This window comes from Harpia harpyja, chromosome 15, assembly GCF_026419915.1.
Source record: "Harpia harpyja isolate bHarHar1 chromosome 15, bHarHar1 primary haplotype, whole genome shotgun sequence".
NCBI lineage: Eukaryota > Metazoa > Chordata > Aves > Accipitriformes > Accipitridae > Harpia > Harpia harpyja.
In genome coordinates, this window is record NC_068954.1 from 26,372,393 (window position 1) to 26,389,702 (window position 17,310).

The 17,310-nt window shown below is 41.8% G+C and overlaps 2 protein-coding genes across 11 annotated transcripts in view; both read right to left on the reverse strand.

The window, feature by feature from the left end:
* Positions 1 to 826: 826 nt before the first annotated feature.
* The window catches only part of LOC128152008 (glutathione S-transferase 3-like), a 119,776-nt gene continuing 103,292 nt past the window's right edge, over positions 827 to 17,310 (reverse strand). For 2 of the 5 annotated variants that reach the window (XM_052809944.1, XM_052809945.1), the window contains exons 2-7: positions 9,227 to 9,333; positions 7,321 to 7,372; positions 6,435 to 6,567; positions 4,520 to 4,661; positions 2,183 to 2,314; positions 827 to 1,624 (exon numbers count right to left, since the gene is read on the reverse strand). In XM_052809944.1, coding sequence (XP_052665904.1) covers positions 1,481 to 1,624; positions 2,183 to 2,314; positions 4,520 to 4,661; positions 6,435 to 6,567; positions 7,321 to 7,372; positions 9,227 to 9,313 — 690 coding nt within the window. In that variant the 5' untranslated portion in view covers positions 9,314 to 9,333 and the 3' untranslated portion in view covers positions 827 to 1,480. Of the gene's footprint in view, positions 1,625 to 2,182; positions 2,315 to 4,519; positions 4,662 to 6,434; positions 6,568 to 7,320; positions 7,373 to 9,226; positions 9,334 to 9,810; positions 9,897 to 11,922; positions 12,044 to 12,083; positions 12,132 to 17,310 lie in introns of those variants that run through there. The other 3 variants (XM_052809941.1, XM_052809942.1, XM_052809943.1) reach the window with 3 other exon arrangements.
* The window catches only part of CILK1 (ciliogenesis associated kinase 1), a 31,452-nt gene continuing 27,649 nt past the window's right edge, over positions 13,508 to 17,310 (reverse strand). For all 6 annotated transcript variants that reach the window (XR_008238516.1, XM_052809934.1, XM_052809933.1 and 3 more), the window contains one exon: positions 13,508 to 17,187. Coding sequence is in view for 5 of the 6 variants with exons in the window: in XM_052809934.1 (XP_052665894.1) it covers positions 17,033 to 17,187 (155 nt within the window). In the remaining variant the exon portion in view is untranslated. The remainder of the gene's footprint in view (positions 17,188 to 17,310) is intronic.

Consider the following 17,310-nt stretch of genomic DNA (forward strand, 5'->3'; position numbering starts at 1 on the left):
TACACCACAACTTTCCTCATATTCTGGTGAAAAAGTTCACTTAGCAAAGGAATTAAGATCAGCTACAGGGTTTCCCAAACTTTCATATAAAACTAATCTGGGATTAAACCAAGGACTAAACTGTAATTGCAACTGACATTAGGAAGGCAGGTGACAGATAAGCCACCGTAGGTCAATAAAAACCTTGTAATTCCTGGCAATGAGGGAAAAGTATTTTTAGTGCTGAGAACTTCAGTCACGCTGAAGCTGGGGAGATTGATGAGCTCTCAAGTGGGCAACTCATTCATCAAATATCAGACAAGTGTACTCACAGCATTCCAAGGTCAAGCAGCATCTTATTTCTTAACCCATAGCTAACACAGGAATTAAACAATGCCATTAGGGATTGCACACAAGTCTTTTCTTGTAAACTGTATCATTAATATAGAACTAAAAATAACAGATGTGAAACCCCAAGACAACATCCTACAGAGCAGCTTTTCAAAGCATAAGTGCAATTTATTGAAGTGATTAAAAGCATTTGAAATTCGTTTGTCAAGTCATCTGCTGAAACCATAGATTAAAAAAAAAAAAAGAGAGGAAAAGAAATAACATTTTGAGTTTGGAAGGTATTAAACCTTAGGAACTATACCACGTTTGTGTGACAGTTTACTACCTCTCCTTCACATGTCCCTTCTCTGGTTTATAAATGCAAATGAAATGCCTTTGCGTGAGGCATATGGATTAACAAGGATCCTCTTCATATGAAGTATAAAAAATTTATCCTCCAAGAAAAGTAAAAATGAAGTTTGCAAGCCCCAACTTTCATTCATGACACATGACAACATGACCACATAAAAATAAAAAGTTTATTTGATTAGAACAGATCCTCTAGATACAGCAGTTACACAAAAATGCCATTTGGCAGTCAATTTGTTTCCTAATTCAGTAATGAGAGAAAAGTGCAGCTTAGTTATAAAGGCACAATGCTGATATTTCAGACAAGTCACTGATGTCCAATAGAACTGGCAAGAGAAACACCTCCCTCACACTTTCTTTAAAAACCACTTGTTTCATTTGCCTACAGTGATATTAAAAACAATAAAGGCCTGAATTGGAAGCAATCATCATACAAAAATCTGATCTGGATCTCAGAAGAAAGTCCTCAGAAGTAGCAGAATAAGCTGGAGCTGCCAGTCAGCAACTCACATTCTTTCTTTTTCGCTCTTCCAAAGTCTCCAGGAAGACAGCATGCTTGCTGCCACTTCACTTGCTTAAAGTTACCAAAAAAAATCTCAAGAAGAATGAAGGAAAAAAATAGGCTAGTAGTAAAGTGTTATAAAAGATACCTGCCTACTGTATTTTGTATGAAAGAACATAAGATACTGCCCATTGAAACTCCTTTCAAACAGCCCTTCACCTTCTCTCTGCAGTATAATTGTACATGTGCAATCTGACAGTTCTCTTAAACTGAGCACAACTGTTGTTTTAGCCAGGCACACTAATTCGCTTTCATGTCATAATACATGTGGAGAACTCTCCTCACTGTCTCCACGTATTTATCATCAGGAACAGGTTTTCTCTGGCTTCCTGGCTCTAGAAATTTCTTGATTGTGGGGATGCTGCTTATCCTTGCTTTAAATGCCTAAAAAGGTAAACAGTAAGTACATGGTATTTAAAGAACAGGAAGTAACACAAGAAAAAACAATTTTACTGATTTGTGTAATATCCTTCAAAAAGTTGTATGTGGAGGCAAGACAGGAAATACAGTTTTAGCCATGGATGAATTTTACTCCCCCCCACTCCAACCTTGTTATTTTAAAGAGTAATAAAACAGCCCTCTGTCTTGTATTGATATGGGATGAAGTGGAAACAGTTATCTGTGGTTTCAGATGCGTACTTTACTCAGATCACTTCTTGTGATCCAGAAAATATCTTCTGCTTAAAGGCATCACAGAACTGGTGAGGGGATGGAAAAAAAAGGGAGGTGGATTTCTTCAGATCTGTACAGGGATTACTCCAGAAAATAATAGGTTCTCTAGATGAAACATATTACGAGGTTCTTCCTAAAGCAAGAAGAGCAAGACTACAAGGAAAGAGGAGTGACAAATGCTCTTGTTTCGTGGAATTATCTACACACAACAGACTTTGAAATATCATTTATCACATTTCCAGCCATGAGTGTATTGTTAGTGTAAGGTACCTGTAACTGGGGAAAGCCTAAGAGCACATCTGACTTCTTCCCTTCTACCATTAAAATAGCTTCAAGAAGATGAACATCTGCCCAGCTAAAACTGTTGCCAACAAGAAAGTCCTGCCCATGGTCTTTCAAAACCTAGAAGTGTCATGAACAAAAATGTTCAGATGTGGATAGCCAGCTGGGGTTGATGTTTTCAAAACACACAAGCACACCTTCTTTGACAATACTTACTGCCTCCTCTTCTTTTCACCTTTTTCTCCCATGCAACTAGGGATAATAATAGTGTGGGGGATGTGGGTCCAGTGCCTGCGATCACTGACCATTTTACGGGATATCTATGAGCAGTCCTCACAGCGGCAGTCTAGAATCCCAGGGTTTCTCCTATAGCCCTAGGCAACCCCACAGACTGGACTACAGGGTTAGATACCTCCTTGGTATTCACTCCTTTCCAGCGTAATCAATCTTGAATTTTTCTGTATGTAGTTACAGCTTCAGTGGGAAAATAGAGAATGTAAAAGAGAGGTGATCAGCCTAAAGCATTGGGGCTAGGATGCAACAAATGGAATCTAGGGTAGAATGAACTCTGGCAGCCATCTATAGGAGAGCTGGTATTTAGGTCGGAAACTGTCTTCCCTTTAGCCTTTAAAACAGAAAAGCAGCTATTTCTGCCAGATCATCCTGCCTGTGTATGTTAATTTCCATTGAGAGCACCTCTTAGGTCCTCTCTAAGATCAGTTAGAGAAAGACCAAGATTCCAGTATGGCTTAAGCAGCAGACCACTCAGACTGGAAGACAGCAGTGATAGCTGTCTATTACTGTGGTTAAAAAAAAATGTAGATGTGTTTGAAATTTAAATAAAGCTGACAGTTTGCTATTCTAAAATGGCATTGCCTTTGCAATGCAAGTTACTGTGGTGGGTTGACCCTCGCTGGATGCCAGGTGCCCACCAAAGCCACTCTATCACTCCCCTCCTCAGCTGGACAGGGGAGAGAAAATATAACGAAAGGCTCATGAGTCGAGATAAGGACAGGGAGGGATACTCATCAATTGCTGTCACAGGCAAACCAGACTCAACGTGGGGAAATTACTTTAATTTGTTACCAATCAAATCAGAGTAGGACAATGAGAAATAAAACCAAATCTTAAAAACACCCTCACCCCACACTCCCTCCTTCCTGGGCTCAGCTCCACTCCCGATTTTCTCCACCTCCTCCCCTCCAGCATTGCAGGGGAACGGGGAACAGGGGTTGGGGTCAGTTCATCACACATTGTCTCTGCCGTTCCTTCCTCCTCAGGGGGAGGACTCCTCACTCGTCCCCTGCTCCACCGTGGGGTCCCTCCCACAGGACACAGTCCTTCACAAACTTCTCCAATGCGAGTCCTTCCCATGGGCTGCAGTCCTTCAGGCACAGACTGCTCCAGCATGGGTCCCCCGCAGGGTTACAAGTCCTGCCAGCAAACCTGCTCCAGCGTGGGCTCCTCTCTCCATGGGGCCACAGGTCCTGCCAGGAGCCCGCTCCATCGCGGGCTTCCCACAGGGTCACAGTCTCCTTCAGGCATCCACCTGCTCCGGCGTGGGGTCCTCCCCGGGCTGCAGGTGGAGATCTGCTCCACCATGGACCTCCATGGGCTGCAGGGGGACAGCCTGCCTCACCATGGTCTTCCCCACGGGCTGCAGGGGAATCTCTGCTCTGCTGCCTGGAGCATCTCCTCCCCCTCCTTCTTCACTGACCTGGGGGTCTGCAGGGTTGTTTGTCTCACATATTCTCACTCCTCTCTCCAGCTGCAGCTTGTTGCACAGGTTTTTCCCCTTCTTCAATCTGTTCTCCCAGAGGCACTACCACTATCACTGATGGGCTCGGCCTTGGCCCGCGGTGGGTCCGACTTGCAGCCAGCTGGCATTGGCTCTATCAGACATGGGGGAAGCCTCTAGCAGCTCCTCAGAGAAGCCACTCCTGCAGCCCCCCTGCTACCAAAGCCTTGCCACACAAACCAAATAGTTACACAGTTTCATTTTTCCTAAAACCAGGAAGTTGCTTTTTTAACTGTATATAGCTAGGTTTACACATTCATTGGATCATAACAGTTTTGAGCCAAAGGGGATACTTGGACCCTTCAATCTGAATGTTGATGCTGCTCAGACCATGAAATCTCATTTAGGAATTTCCGCATTTAACCTGCTCTGTCCTCCCTCTCATCTCTTCAGCCTGCAGACAGTGTGATGTCCTGGTCTAAAATACTGCACTGATACTCTTCTGTTTCTTCTGCTTTTGGTACAATACCCAGTGTTCCCATTGTTATCCTTCCAGAACAATGGAAGGAAATGATCCTTCTACATACCTTTTCATATGCTGGGAAACACCTGCTTGTCGCCTTTTGGACTATAACAGCACATTGTTTCTCTTTATCCTCAGCCGACAAGAATGGGAACATCAAAATGAAGCCCATAAGGTCATCAGTTCCTCCAACATACATATCAATCCTTAAAACAAAAGCAAACAAAAACCTTAAATAAGGTGGCACCTTCATAAGCAGAGTTTCTTAGATTTTCGTTGTGATAGTAGAAGTTGAATTTCCCACCCTCCTCATGAAAATTATTTTTGCAGTTAAAAGAGAATATGTCACAGTCTGAGTCTCACTCATAATTGTAGTGTTGTCGGCACTTTACTTGCCTCATTGTGCAGGATTAAACAGGATTGTACAGAGGTTAAAAAAGTTTAACTTTGGTGTTATAGATCACTTCAGAATCACCAAAGAAACACACAGTACCACAAGAAGTCATCCCCAACTGGTTTAGTTGTCTGCATGTATCCCGCCTTCAGGGTTTCATTCAAAGTCCAAGTGGTACCAAACAGATTAATAATGGGGTTGGAAACCTGAACTGTACCAGGTTCCGCACCCAGCTAAATTATTAGTACAGCAGTTCTTCAGATCATTCCTTTTATCCATTTTTCCATAGCTCTGACAGTAGGTTTTATACCGTAGACAAGACTCAAATTTAATTTAAGTCCTCACGAATATGAATAAAGTATCTCGTAAAATAGTCTAACAAAGTCTTCTAACCATCCTATGTGGTAAGAGATTTGAGTCCCTGCTGTGTAATAAGACTAACTGCAGTTTTTGTTGTCAGGCAACAGCTTCTCAAAAAAGCCTCTGTAAGGATTAAACAAGTTATGTGCAATAAGAAGCTATCAGATATTCCTGCAAGCCTTAATGTATGCCAGCTTCTCACCCGCATCTATCCAGTCTTCCAAAACTGCACTTCCACACTATACAAGACCAGCTATCCAAAGTATTTAAGCCTGGAGCTAATAACAGCAAGCCTTCCTCGAAACACTGATGCTTCCTTCCCCCTGCCCAAGAACAAATCAACAAATACACTTCATTTATATTTGCTGGTAAAACAGCCGGAATAGCTTCCAGGCTAAATCTAAAACTCGATGTAAGAGAATTCTGTTTGAAGGAAAAGGTATGCAAGGAATGCAAGCTACAGGAAATGGTGCCTTATTAACAACAGAAAGAAGCTGATAAACTATGACTGAGGCTCCTGTCTGAATATTCATTCTTTTTGTTACTTCCCCGAACCTGCTTCAGCCAATTCTTCCAACCATTTGCATTGTTTAATGGCAGTTTATTTTAAAGTATCTATTAAAGTTAGATGCTTTACTAGTTGACCTTTAGTTTTCCTTCTTTTGAAAAACAATAGCAAATGGACATTTAAAGGCTACATATTGAGACAGCCCAGTCACATTTTTTTTTCCTTCACACAGACACATCAAGACCTGGATTTAATTTCACATGAAACCAGAAGTTTTTCAACATTAGCTGTTCTTTCCCCAACTTTCAAAGACCTAAACCATGCACTTTTCACAGTGCTGTGGAACATCATGCAATCGCAGATAGCATCAATGACAGATCTTATTTTGCAACCAAAAGTTAAAAACTAACCACTGCTTTCCAAAAAGTTTTCTGTTTACAAAAGTAGTTCAACATTTACATGCTAGTCACCTCTCAAATACCTGTGTCAAGCTCTACTAAAGCACAATAAACCCCTGCCTCAAAAAATTTTTATGTAAAAATAATCAAATTAGAAAAGATCAGTTGGCCTGCATCTAACTGTGGCCTGTCAGGCTTACTGCAAGTTGTGTGTCACTGAGCCATGCAGGTGATTCTCTGGGTGTGCAAGTATGCAATTAGTTCTAGATGTATCTAAGCTACTATAATAAATTCAACAAGAGTAGTACTGTTACAGTACAGGGCTCCCTCCATCAGGTCCTTCCCGTAGAGGTTGTACTTTGCTGCTATGTAGCTGAGGATGGCTCTGCTCTGCACTATCTTCATCCCATCGATCTCCACCGTGGGCACTTGCTGAAACAGCAGGGATCCACCTAAAGGGAAAGCCACACATTATTCTACTGGATCTAGTAACTCCACATCAGATTTCTTGCTGTCTTCAGAATATCATTACTTTTATGGTGAGCTTGCTGTGGGTAGTCATTATATTAAACTGGAGTTCTTCCATGCAAACAATAAGTTACAGTGGTGAAGACAAATTGAACTGTGGAACACAATTATTGTGGATTAACACGCTTGCTTTTAAAAAATTTCACTGAAGTTGCAGTCAGGACTGTGTACAGCAGCTTTTATGCTGAAATTGAAATAAAGTGGAGACAATCACACTGAACATATCAACTGAGTAAAAAGTGTCTAATTCTAAATACAGTTAAAAAATTCTGTTCCATTATTTAAAACACTGTTGAAGCAAATGTCAGATTCCCAAATTTCTCTCTTAAAACCAGTATCTTAAGCTAAATCAGGACACTCAATGAACTTTTAGGATATGTTTTTTCAAGTTACTGAAGCCCAGGGTAAGTTTGTGGGACCAGGTAGGACACGTAGACAAACAGAGAACAGAACAACCCAGAGGCCAGGCTGGGGAATTCTCCAGGTTAGAAAGAAATTCAATTTTCAATTGCATCTGTCCACATATGGTAAAAAAATCAGCCTCTGCAGCTGTTCACAGCTCTCAGTTTTATTCCCCTCTCTGCTGTGTGGAAAGAAAGTCCCACAGAGTCTTCAAAGTCTTCTCTGAGACTAAGTAAAGTCTGGCCACCCTTTCTTGAAGTTTCATGTTGACTCACCTTGCAGGAGCTTCTCATACTGCTCTTGAGTTTCCAAAAACATTTCTTCAAACTGACAAAGAGAATGAGGAAGAAAAGGAAATGAGCATCTTTTCACATTTCTAGAACAGATAAACTTTTTAAGCATCATAAAAGGAAGAGAATATACACATCATGGTTCCTTCCATTCCAGATATGGCTCTAAGGAAGAAAAAACTAAGGGCAGAAGCACTGTCAAAACCTCTTGGACTCCCATCTTTGACAAACGCTGCTAAAGGCAACCCTAACAGAAAAACAGGCAATAAGAATTGGAGTGAGGATGGTTTGTTTGATATTGAACAGGCAATTTAACGTGAGACAGTCAACAATACAGACTAGGCTGTCCTTAAAATTCTTTCTAGTATGTGGGAAAAAAGCTCTGCTGTGGGATATTTTGATTTGGGAGCTAGACAGGACTTAGAAAGTTAAAGCAAAGCTTTTACAAAATAATGTAAAAGCAGTACACCCAGCAGGAAGTTTAGTACAGAAGCATGTTTAGGACACCTAAAGATGAATTATCCACTAGATGAGAAACAAAAAGATACAGAATTGCCTGTGATCAGAATGATGTAGTTATATTCAACATGGTTGAGGATGGCTGGTCCAATCAGTGCTACTTACGGAGGAATTCAGTTCAAGATTAAGACACCAAAGTTAGATGTCTACATGTACGTGTTTGCATGTGCCATACATGTCTATAGTCAATGTAGACCATGGAGACTAGAAAATGATTGAGCTTACCAATCCCTAGATGCCTAGCTATGGACTCCCAAGGATCCTTCCTCAGTCAACTTCTCTCAGAAAGTCTGTGCAACTTATGTTAATAATTAAGACTTGCTATACTAGGGAAAGCCCAGAAGATTAGGCATACTAATACAATGCCAATGTTCAAGCGTACTAAGTGTGATCACAGAGTCAAAAATTCAGAACCCAGGTTTCTGCTGATGAAAAGCTGGGAAAAGAATACCTCAAGGAAAAATGTAATAATTGGTACCTGTCAATATTTTTTTTTAAATTAAAAAAAAAAAAAAAAGAAAAGAGAGAGAGAATTAAAACACAGGAACAAATGATGCAGGAAGCAGCCAGTCGTGTCTTCTGTAAGGCCTTCAGATAAAGACTGGTGGTCTTTTTGAAACACTCATATTCCTTGGCTCAGTACAGGGGTAACCGCATGAAGTGTAAGAGCCTGCAGTCCTAAAGAGGATGTTTGGAGCAACTACTAGTCCTTTCTAGTCCTCAAACTGAATTATCAGTTTATCACCAAGATAGATAGCAAATGAATAAGTAAATTATATCCCATTAAAAAAAACAATTTTAAAGTGGTGTCTTGCTTCTCTGGTTTACCCAAATATTTTTCTTCCTGCTCTGAGACTTCTAATTTCCCTACACATGTGGGTCAGTTTGCTCACTTCACCCTGTTAAGCCTCATCTAAATGATGCAAGTAAAACAAAATCTATTTTGTGCTATAGCTTATTGTGGAGGATGCAGCCAGTGGAGTGAAAAATAAAATAAAAATCTGTGCGAGCATCCAACTGAAAACAGTAAATTTGTTGCTGTTTTACTTGGCACAGATAATACTTGTTATGCCAGGAACACATCTATCATTCAGCTCAACAGCTCTGGGTCAGTAATCGAATGCTTAATTAAGCATTACGCATTCTTGCATTAAGCAAGAAACTGGTTTACAGTGTCATTGCTCAGCAGACATGTAACTTGATGCCATACTTTTGTGTGCCTAAAGTAAGAGTGTTTAATTATACTGAATAGCCAATGCTCATTTACTATTGTGTCTTGGGATGCCTTTTCTTTTTTGGTTAATAACCTGTGTTCTGCCTCAAAGACAAGCTTACCAATGTTCAGCTTAAAATTAAAAACACTAAAACAAACCTCGACCCCAGCTGCAGCTAACAACCAGCGAATTGACTCCATCTTGCCTCTTCCATCAAAGTAGTAAAGTTTTGGTTTTCCGGCCATGACTTCAAACTTCCTGTTACCTAAAATAGTAATAAAAGATAATAAGTTAATAATGATACAAAAATCTGATGGCAGCTGGAATAACAGTTCACAGGTCACTCACATGACAAAAATTTAAGTTAATTTTTGACAAAACATTTCAGTAAAGTTTCAGTCTAAACTGATTTGGTTTTACTGCTGCACAGTCAAGTCACAGTATTTCATAGTTTTTTCATTCCCCTGAAATTCAGGAAAAGTAAGCATCAAGTAAGTAGGAGATAACAGAAAAAAATAAAGTCACCACTAAGGAAATCCTTAAAACTTTTAGAAAATGTAAGTTTTAGCACTGGAGTTACTCAATCACCACTGAAAGCCAAGTTTCGATCAAAGGGGAGAAGAGGCAGTAGACAGGTTTTTCAAATCTGACAGTTCTTGTATCAAAGAATGCCGAAGTACGTAAACATTAATTCTACGCATACTTAGGTGAAGTATGGGAATGTATTTTCAAAGCTTCTCACTTTTCTTTCTAGCTGTGGTGATCCAGGGTAAGCATGTGATCTGGAATCAGTAGAAACTTTTAAAAGAATGACCAGTTTCTTCTGTAATAATTTAGATTAAAATACAAAGATTCAGACTTTTGCACCACTTATACTTCTACTGGTGGCACTATTTTCTATTAATAAACCCTGTTGCTAAGCAAAACTTTACAGACTTTTCAGCTGATCAACTACACCATGCTTTGCAAGCAGCATTTTAGTTCTTGAATGGCTTCATAAACGAGGCTATTAATTGTTATTTTTTGAACAGACTAGTGTTTAGGTCTCAGCAGGAATTGGATTCCACTGTAGAGCTGTAAGCCAAAGGAGCATCAGATTTCATCATACTGGCATTTCATATGCAGAACTCCATAATAGCAACTCCTCGCTGCAACTGAGAGCTGTTTTCCCTCTGTAGGGAGATTTCTTCTCACTCCAATCCACAATTCAAGTAATCCTGGAAAAGAGGCTGTTGGCATGTGAACAATAACCTCCAGTTCCCAATGTTGCAAGAGCTCCTTCATAAGCAGAGGCGAAAAGCGACCTCTGAAAGACCTTAAGCACATGCGAGGCAAGCAATCCACTTTTTAGCCAACAGGCATGACAACAGAACACAAAATACAAGACTGCATCTTACCACGGGAATTCAAATGAGTCAAGCTATTCCACCCTTCATGCCTGCTTAGGGGCCTCCATTTCTTCTTAGCTAAGTCACTGGGAACTAAAACATTGCTGAGTAGTATCTATACTGCTAATAAATATAACAGTGCATGAGAAACAGCAAAAAAGGCTAAAGAAAACTACCACTGAGAACTACATGCAAGAACAGAACGAAACAGGAGTTGCTTGTAATACAGCTAAATTCACAGAAGAAGAAAAAAAAGCCAAAGGTGATTTTTAACTTGAAGTTTAAAAAATTAAGGAAACAGAAGAGTCACTTTTCTTCAGTGCACCTTCCTAAGACATGCTGCTAGCAGGCCAACTGACATGTCACAGGAGATAAGCAAGTCACTGTTGCCAAGCACACATCAATGCAGCAAAGGCAAACGGAAGGTAAAGACATGGCGGATGCTCGTGTTGTAAATACAGGGGGATCAACAAGCTTTGAAGCAAGCTGTAGCGTTCTGGTTCCTAAGACTGAGCCTGCCATGCAATATTGGAAGAGAAAGTCCAATTTGTCCACTGAAATCTGATGGAAAGAGAGCACCCTGGGGATGGGCAAAGATCTTCTCCCTTCCCCATTCTTCTCACCAGACATAAAGGAGGAAAAATGGCAATTTGCAGCCCAGAGCCGCAATCGCAGGTAGGTTGCCGGCCATTTCTCTCAGCCTGGTGTCTAAACAACAAAGGGGACTTTGGGGAAAAAAAGGATCTGAATTTACTCCCTTGTCATGATTTATGAAGGCCACCTAGGCTAACAGGGGGAAAGAGGGAACATAAATATCTGCACAAGAAGTCATCGCTCGCATCCTAGCCACACAGACCAGAAGAACACTGGTGAAAAGGGCCAGATGACCAGCTCCGCCTGGCATGTCCTGCAGATCCAAGACTCCAGGACCCGATTTTCACTGCAGCCCTCAGACCAATGGCAGCCGCTCTTTTCTACCCTGCATCGTGTAACGCCAACCTGGGGGGAAAGTTCCCTACTCAGCGTATGACAGCCCGTAGCCTCCCGGGCCATCAACTCCAACCCCTTCCGTTCGTGACAAGTTCTTCGCAGACACGAGATGAAGCGTGGTTCACGTTATTAAATGGGGATCCATCGTGCTGGTAGCTGGCGGTGGGGGGAGGGCTTGGAGGCAAAGAGCAGAACGGAGCAAGCTCTCACGTAAGAGATGAGTAACGCTGGAGTACGCGCTTCTTGTACAAGTGCCCGGTAAGTCCAGGGTGAGCCGCCCGTGACCCGGGCGGTTATCTCCTCATCAGACACCCGAATGCCAACCTGAACCCAGCACAGCCCCCCCGGCCCCATACCACGAGAGACAAGCGAGCCAGAGGATCCCAGGGTGGTGATGGGAAAAGAGAAATCACAGAAACCCACGCTATTCACACAGGGAATTAAAAAAAAATAAAAATAAAAACAAGCGAACATACACGGCTTTTAACTAGCGAGGCAGCAGCGCTTCCCGCCGCAGAGCCCCACAGACCGCCACCCGCCCGCAGCTGGCTGCCACCCCGTGAGGAAGACAGCCGAGCCGAGCCGAGCCGAGCCGAGCCGAGCCGAGCCGAGCCGAGCGACGCTGGCGCGCACCCACCTCTCCCGCCAGCAGACGCCGCCGCCCCGCCCCCAGCCTCAGCGCGACGTAGCGGCCACCAGCTGCACAACCGCCAATAGGAAGCCGGTAATCTACATATTTCTCAAAGGCTTCTAGGTGAAAAAGTAATCAAAAACCAGAAGAATTTGAACGGTTAAAGAGTTTGAACTCCGTTAGCTCGGAGCGTCCGGTGTTAGAGAGAGGTGTTTCCGCGGTGCGCGTCGCTGGGTTTTGCGCGTCGGCGCTGTCGCCGTGCGCCGAAGGCGGTAGGTTTCTTGGCCCTTATATAGCGCTGCGGTCGCAGTTTGCTGTGGATGTGAGGGCGATCTGGCTGCGACATCTGTCACCCCATTGATCGCCAGGGTTGATTCGGCTGATCTGGCTGGCTAGGCGGGTGTCCCCTTCCTCCCTCACCGCTCCATGTGCGTCCCTCCCGAAGCTGCGCGCTCGGTCGAAGAGGACGACCTTCCCCGATAGAGACGTACCGTTCATCGGTCAAGGGTATACGGTAGCTGCGCTCCCCTGCTAGAACCTCCAAACAAGCTCAAGGTCCATTTGTAGGAGAACGTAGGGTAGTCAAGCTTCCAAGACTGCAGACACATCCAAGTGAGGCACTGCATGGGGCAGTCTGCCATTGTTTTGTCCCCCTCCACACCAGAAACAGTGTTTTTCCGCTCGGACGCTCCCTCTTACTGTATTACCTTATTCACACTACATGGGACCGTGCGTGTGTGTAATGAGGAATTCCAATTAATTTTTATTTCCATCCCTGAAGGCCATGCTCCATTTATCACTCCTCCCACTTCCATCCCCTAGGTACCTACGAATCCTTTACCTCCCGACCTTACACACATGCCAGTTACAATCTACCATCTTGTAAATGTATTTTTCACCTAGTTCATCACCTGTACAATTAATTTTAAGGCCACGTGAACAGTTAGCAGAAGGGCTGCTGGCTTTGTAAGTTATCAGGTGTCTTCAGCTTCTACTGCCTTGAAAGCAGGGGGAGAAGGCTGAGATGACACAAGACACTCAGAACAATTATAGAACAAAACAAAACAGAATAGAGTATTTCAGTTGGAAGGGACCCAGTGATCATCCAGTCCAACTGCCTGTCCTTCCAAGGTGTTATACATCTTCTGGTTTAATTCAGCATTGCAGTTAGTTTCAGAGGAGTTGACATCCAAGGACTAAACTATGAGCTTTACACAAAGCTCACGGTATACTGCAGAAATTTCATGCTTAGACTCAAATCACGTGGCCAATGAACCTGTGTGTAAAAGCACAGCTACCAGGAGGCAGTACCCCTCCGAGAAGGCACCAAATGTAACGCTTACTTAAACCCCCCCCCCCAACTAAACAAACAAAAGCCAAACTAAAGTGCTTTTATTAAAAAATGAATAGAAGATCAAGACTCTAGTCAGTCAGAATTTCAAGAGTAACTTTATTCTGGGCAGGAGACACAGGAGTGAAACAAACATTTGTAACATTTTTGAACAAAAACACTGAATAAACAAGAACCGATATGTCTTTACTCACTCTGACAATTCCACCCTCTCCTTCCACATAAGTTCAAAAATGTTCTTTCGATATATGTTTTCCTCCTCACGTTACGGAACATCCTACTCATATCAACAGCCTCATTAGATACAGAAATACCATGGAAGTAGGTTTTCTGGCTTGGGGTTTTTTTTGCTAACATCATGGCACTTACACAATACTTTTACGAAAATCTGGATTACAGAGGTGAACGAGTCCACTGTCAGGCTCCTTTATTTCCAACAGTCATTATAACATGTTATGCATAAGCCTGAGAAAATGTAAACAGTAGAATTCTAAAAACATTTTGCATGAAGATGCTGGTACATATTAAAACACAAAGTAGTAGGTTACGTATGATAAATTCTCAAGATAATGCTGCTTGTCCGTATTTCAGTGTAAAAGACCTACATCTTTTCCGTATCTGTATTGTGTACCGAGACAGCACAGTAAAACACAAAGCTCAGTCAACTCAGTCCTTACTCAAAAAGAACTTTTTTCCAACTTCAGTAAGAATTTGCTTGAATAAAAGCTACAAGTGCTGCCATTATACTTTGCTGATTTTCTGTCCCACTGAGTTAAAACTAGCAGAAGTGATTCTGAATATCAAGATTATTAGCTTTTTTCCAAAATAAAGGCTTTACTTTGGGAAAGAGGAGATATGCCAAAAAAAGTACTACTTCTTTTTCTAATCTTTTTGCTGGACTGATGAAAACCTGAATGCCATAGTCAAGAAAAACACTGCAGGGCTGACTGATAAAGGCTCAGAGATTACAGGCCAGGTTCAGATTCATTCTGTGTTAGTTCAAACATGTGGAGTAGTCCCCATCCTTAGTGGAGAGACCCAGGTGTCTCTAGAGGGCTACTAAATTCTTGGGTGAGCTGAATTTCTCTTGAGATGATTCTCACTCACCACCAGTTTAAAGAGTTGGCTCGCAACAAAGGAGCTCACACTTAGGTGCCTGCAGTTAGGTAGGATGAATCCAAGCCTCAGCAGCCCGTTGTCGTGACTTGTTCGTCTCCTGCTTCCACTATTAGGAATTAAGCATATGGCACAGACTAGTTAAATTGCCTACTTAGGTCTAGGGATACTTAGGAGAGGTTCAGGGTGTTCCCTCTTGAGACCAATTATTCACTGATAAAATAAATTAAATGATATCTAGACATAAATACAGATATTTATTTCCACCAAGAGAAACAACTATCTTTCCAGTTCTAACACAAATATACATATTTCCCTTTCCACTTAGCCAAAGACACCATCAGTGTGTGCTTTAGAAATCGAATGGCTGCTTTATTTTACTGCTAGGCATTGGCATTACTGCTTTGGAAGCAGTTAGATATGGTTTGGAGTTAGTACTTGCTATGAACAAAAAAACGGAGTAGCTGGACACAGAACATGTCCTTGGCATGTGTAAGTCTTACACGCATACTTTTTTTTAACGCATAGACCCTTTTGCTCCCTTTTTGTCTTGTACTGTCTCACAGTGGACTGAGTCCATAAAAGCAAACACTGACCAGTGCTCCTCATGGCTCCCCCGGTAGCACTGAGCCAGCAGCCTACTCTAGAGTACAGTTTCCTCAAAGTCCTACACATTCTCCATGGGAAGTACTGAAGAGGCCAGCATGCGCTGTCAGTCTCCAGTCCACAGTGGCTGCCCCTTGTGGGTGCCAGCAGATCCCACAGAGAGGATCTCACTGACACACTAGCCATTCAGCTCCTTCGAAATGGCCAGATACTGAGAACTGCTCTGATCCCTTTAGACTGGATTTAAATCTCATAAATACACGATTTGTCTGATCTGTTCACCAAATGAGCTCAGAAAGGTGAGTATTTCTGTACACTTCTGCAGGAAGATGCATTTTCACAGCACACTTCAGCTTTGGTGGTGCTGTTCCAAAGCGCAGCTATAAAATACGTTCTCCCACAGCACTGTACTGTTTTATCTTCCTTCTGTGGAAGGAGATGCAGGAACAGCCAAATGCTGGCTGTGATCTAAATGAATCTTTTGCTGATGGCTGGACTCAGGCACTCCTTTCCAGTGCGGAATTAAACCAGACTGTGGGGCTATTTTCTTTTCTCTCTAACCTGATAACTCATTTTCTCTTACAAACTGAGTTAAACTGCTCTTCAAAGAGCTGTATCAGTTTCTGTGAAACCAGCCACAATTTTAGAACATTTTTTAGCAGGACCAGATAAGGTCTCATTTTATCCAGTAGAGCCTGGGGGCCTTATTTACAGAAGCTGACATATTCTTCACATTGTAAGTGAAGATGTAATGAAGTAAGTGACAAAGAACTGAAGTAAGCTTAAACTGACTCATTTCCTCTGGATTTTTTTTTTTCCAGAAGTGATTTAAAACAGTTGTGAAAATTAAGAAGTCAGCTGCATAGATACTCTTTCCTTAAACTCTGCTGCTGGCGTGTCACTAATACTTTGTTACTCTGAAACCAGCTTTATAATGTTAATACTGTCTTAAATATGTCTTCAGATCTTATATTCCCAACAACAACAAGTAAAGAAGAAACTGAATCTAATTTTTCTCCTTAGAAATCATTAGAACATTTAAATGAATTTAATGGAGGTAGGTCCACATTCTGTTTCATACTGAACAATGCCAAGAAGCAACTTTGAAGCAGGACAAAAGAGCGTTGTGTCAGAAAACAGATCTACAGAAGGGTACTCACCCTTCATCAAACAAGAAGATTCCCTAAATTTGGTAGAAGGAAAAGAAAAAAAAAAAAAGCTGGAAAGCTGGACAGCAGTCCAACAAAAACCTTCTAAAGGGAAAAATAAATTAAAAAAAAAAAAGCCTCCCACTGACTTTCAGCAGTCTCTCAGGGACTGCAAAGGAGAGTTTAGACTGTTAGTCACTCATTCCTTTGATGTCATTACAAAGCAAATGAGTATAGGACAACAGAAGCATGGCATCAAGACGTGGCATCACTGCAATTATACAGCCTCATTTAGCACATAAACTTCAGAAAATGTCTAATGAATGCCCCTTCCTCAGTATTTCTCTTCCACTGCAATATTGCACCACTTTGCTTTTTTTATCCACTTTTTATAAAAAGTTGAATCTAATAAAGGAAAAGTTAAATTTTACAAAAGTTTGTTATAAAAATTTATCGTATAAAAATGCCAAACCCCCTAAAAGCCATATATACAAAATGTATCTGATTTATGAAAATAACTGGACCCAATTATATAACAAAACAATTTTATACAAAAAGGTACAGGATTGCATTCAAAGTAATACAAATGAAAGTAAAAAAGCCCTTCAAAATGTCTCGTTCATAGAAGATCTGTTTCTTTTAAATTTACAGGTATATAAAGCAGTATGAAATTGTCTCATGTGAGCCACCATTTCATGGGAAACACGCACTGGTTCAGAGATTATTTCCACACGTCACCGGTGAGCACCATACTTTGCAGACCAGTCAACACGCCCGTGGATCGGCTGAGCTGGTGGTGGGAGAGGCATTAACCTTGGTGTGCTTTTTGTAGGTGAATTGAACGATGGCCGTCCAAGATGGGGTCTTACTGACTTCAGAGAAGCATAATCTAAGGGACAAAAGAAAATGCCATGAGATAAAGGTTCAGTGAGTAGCTGTCCACATAGAACAGCAACTGGATGCAGGTCCAGATCCTTATTTCTTCAGGAAATAAGCCTCCTTTTTTAATAGA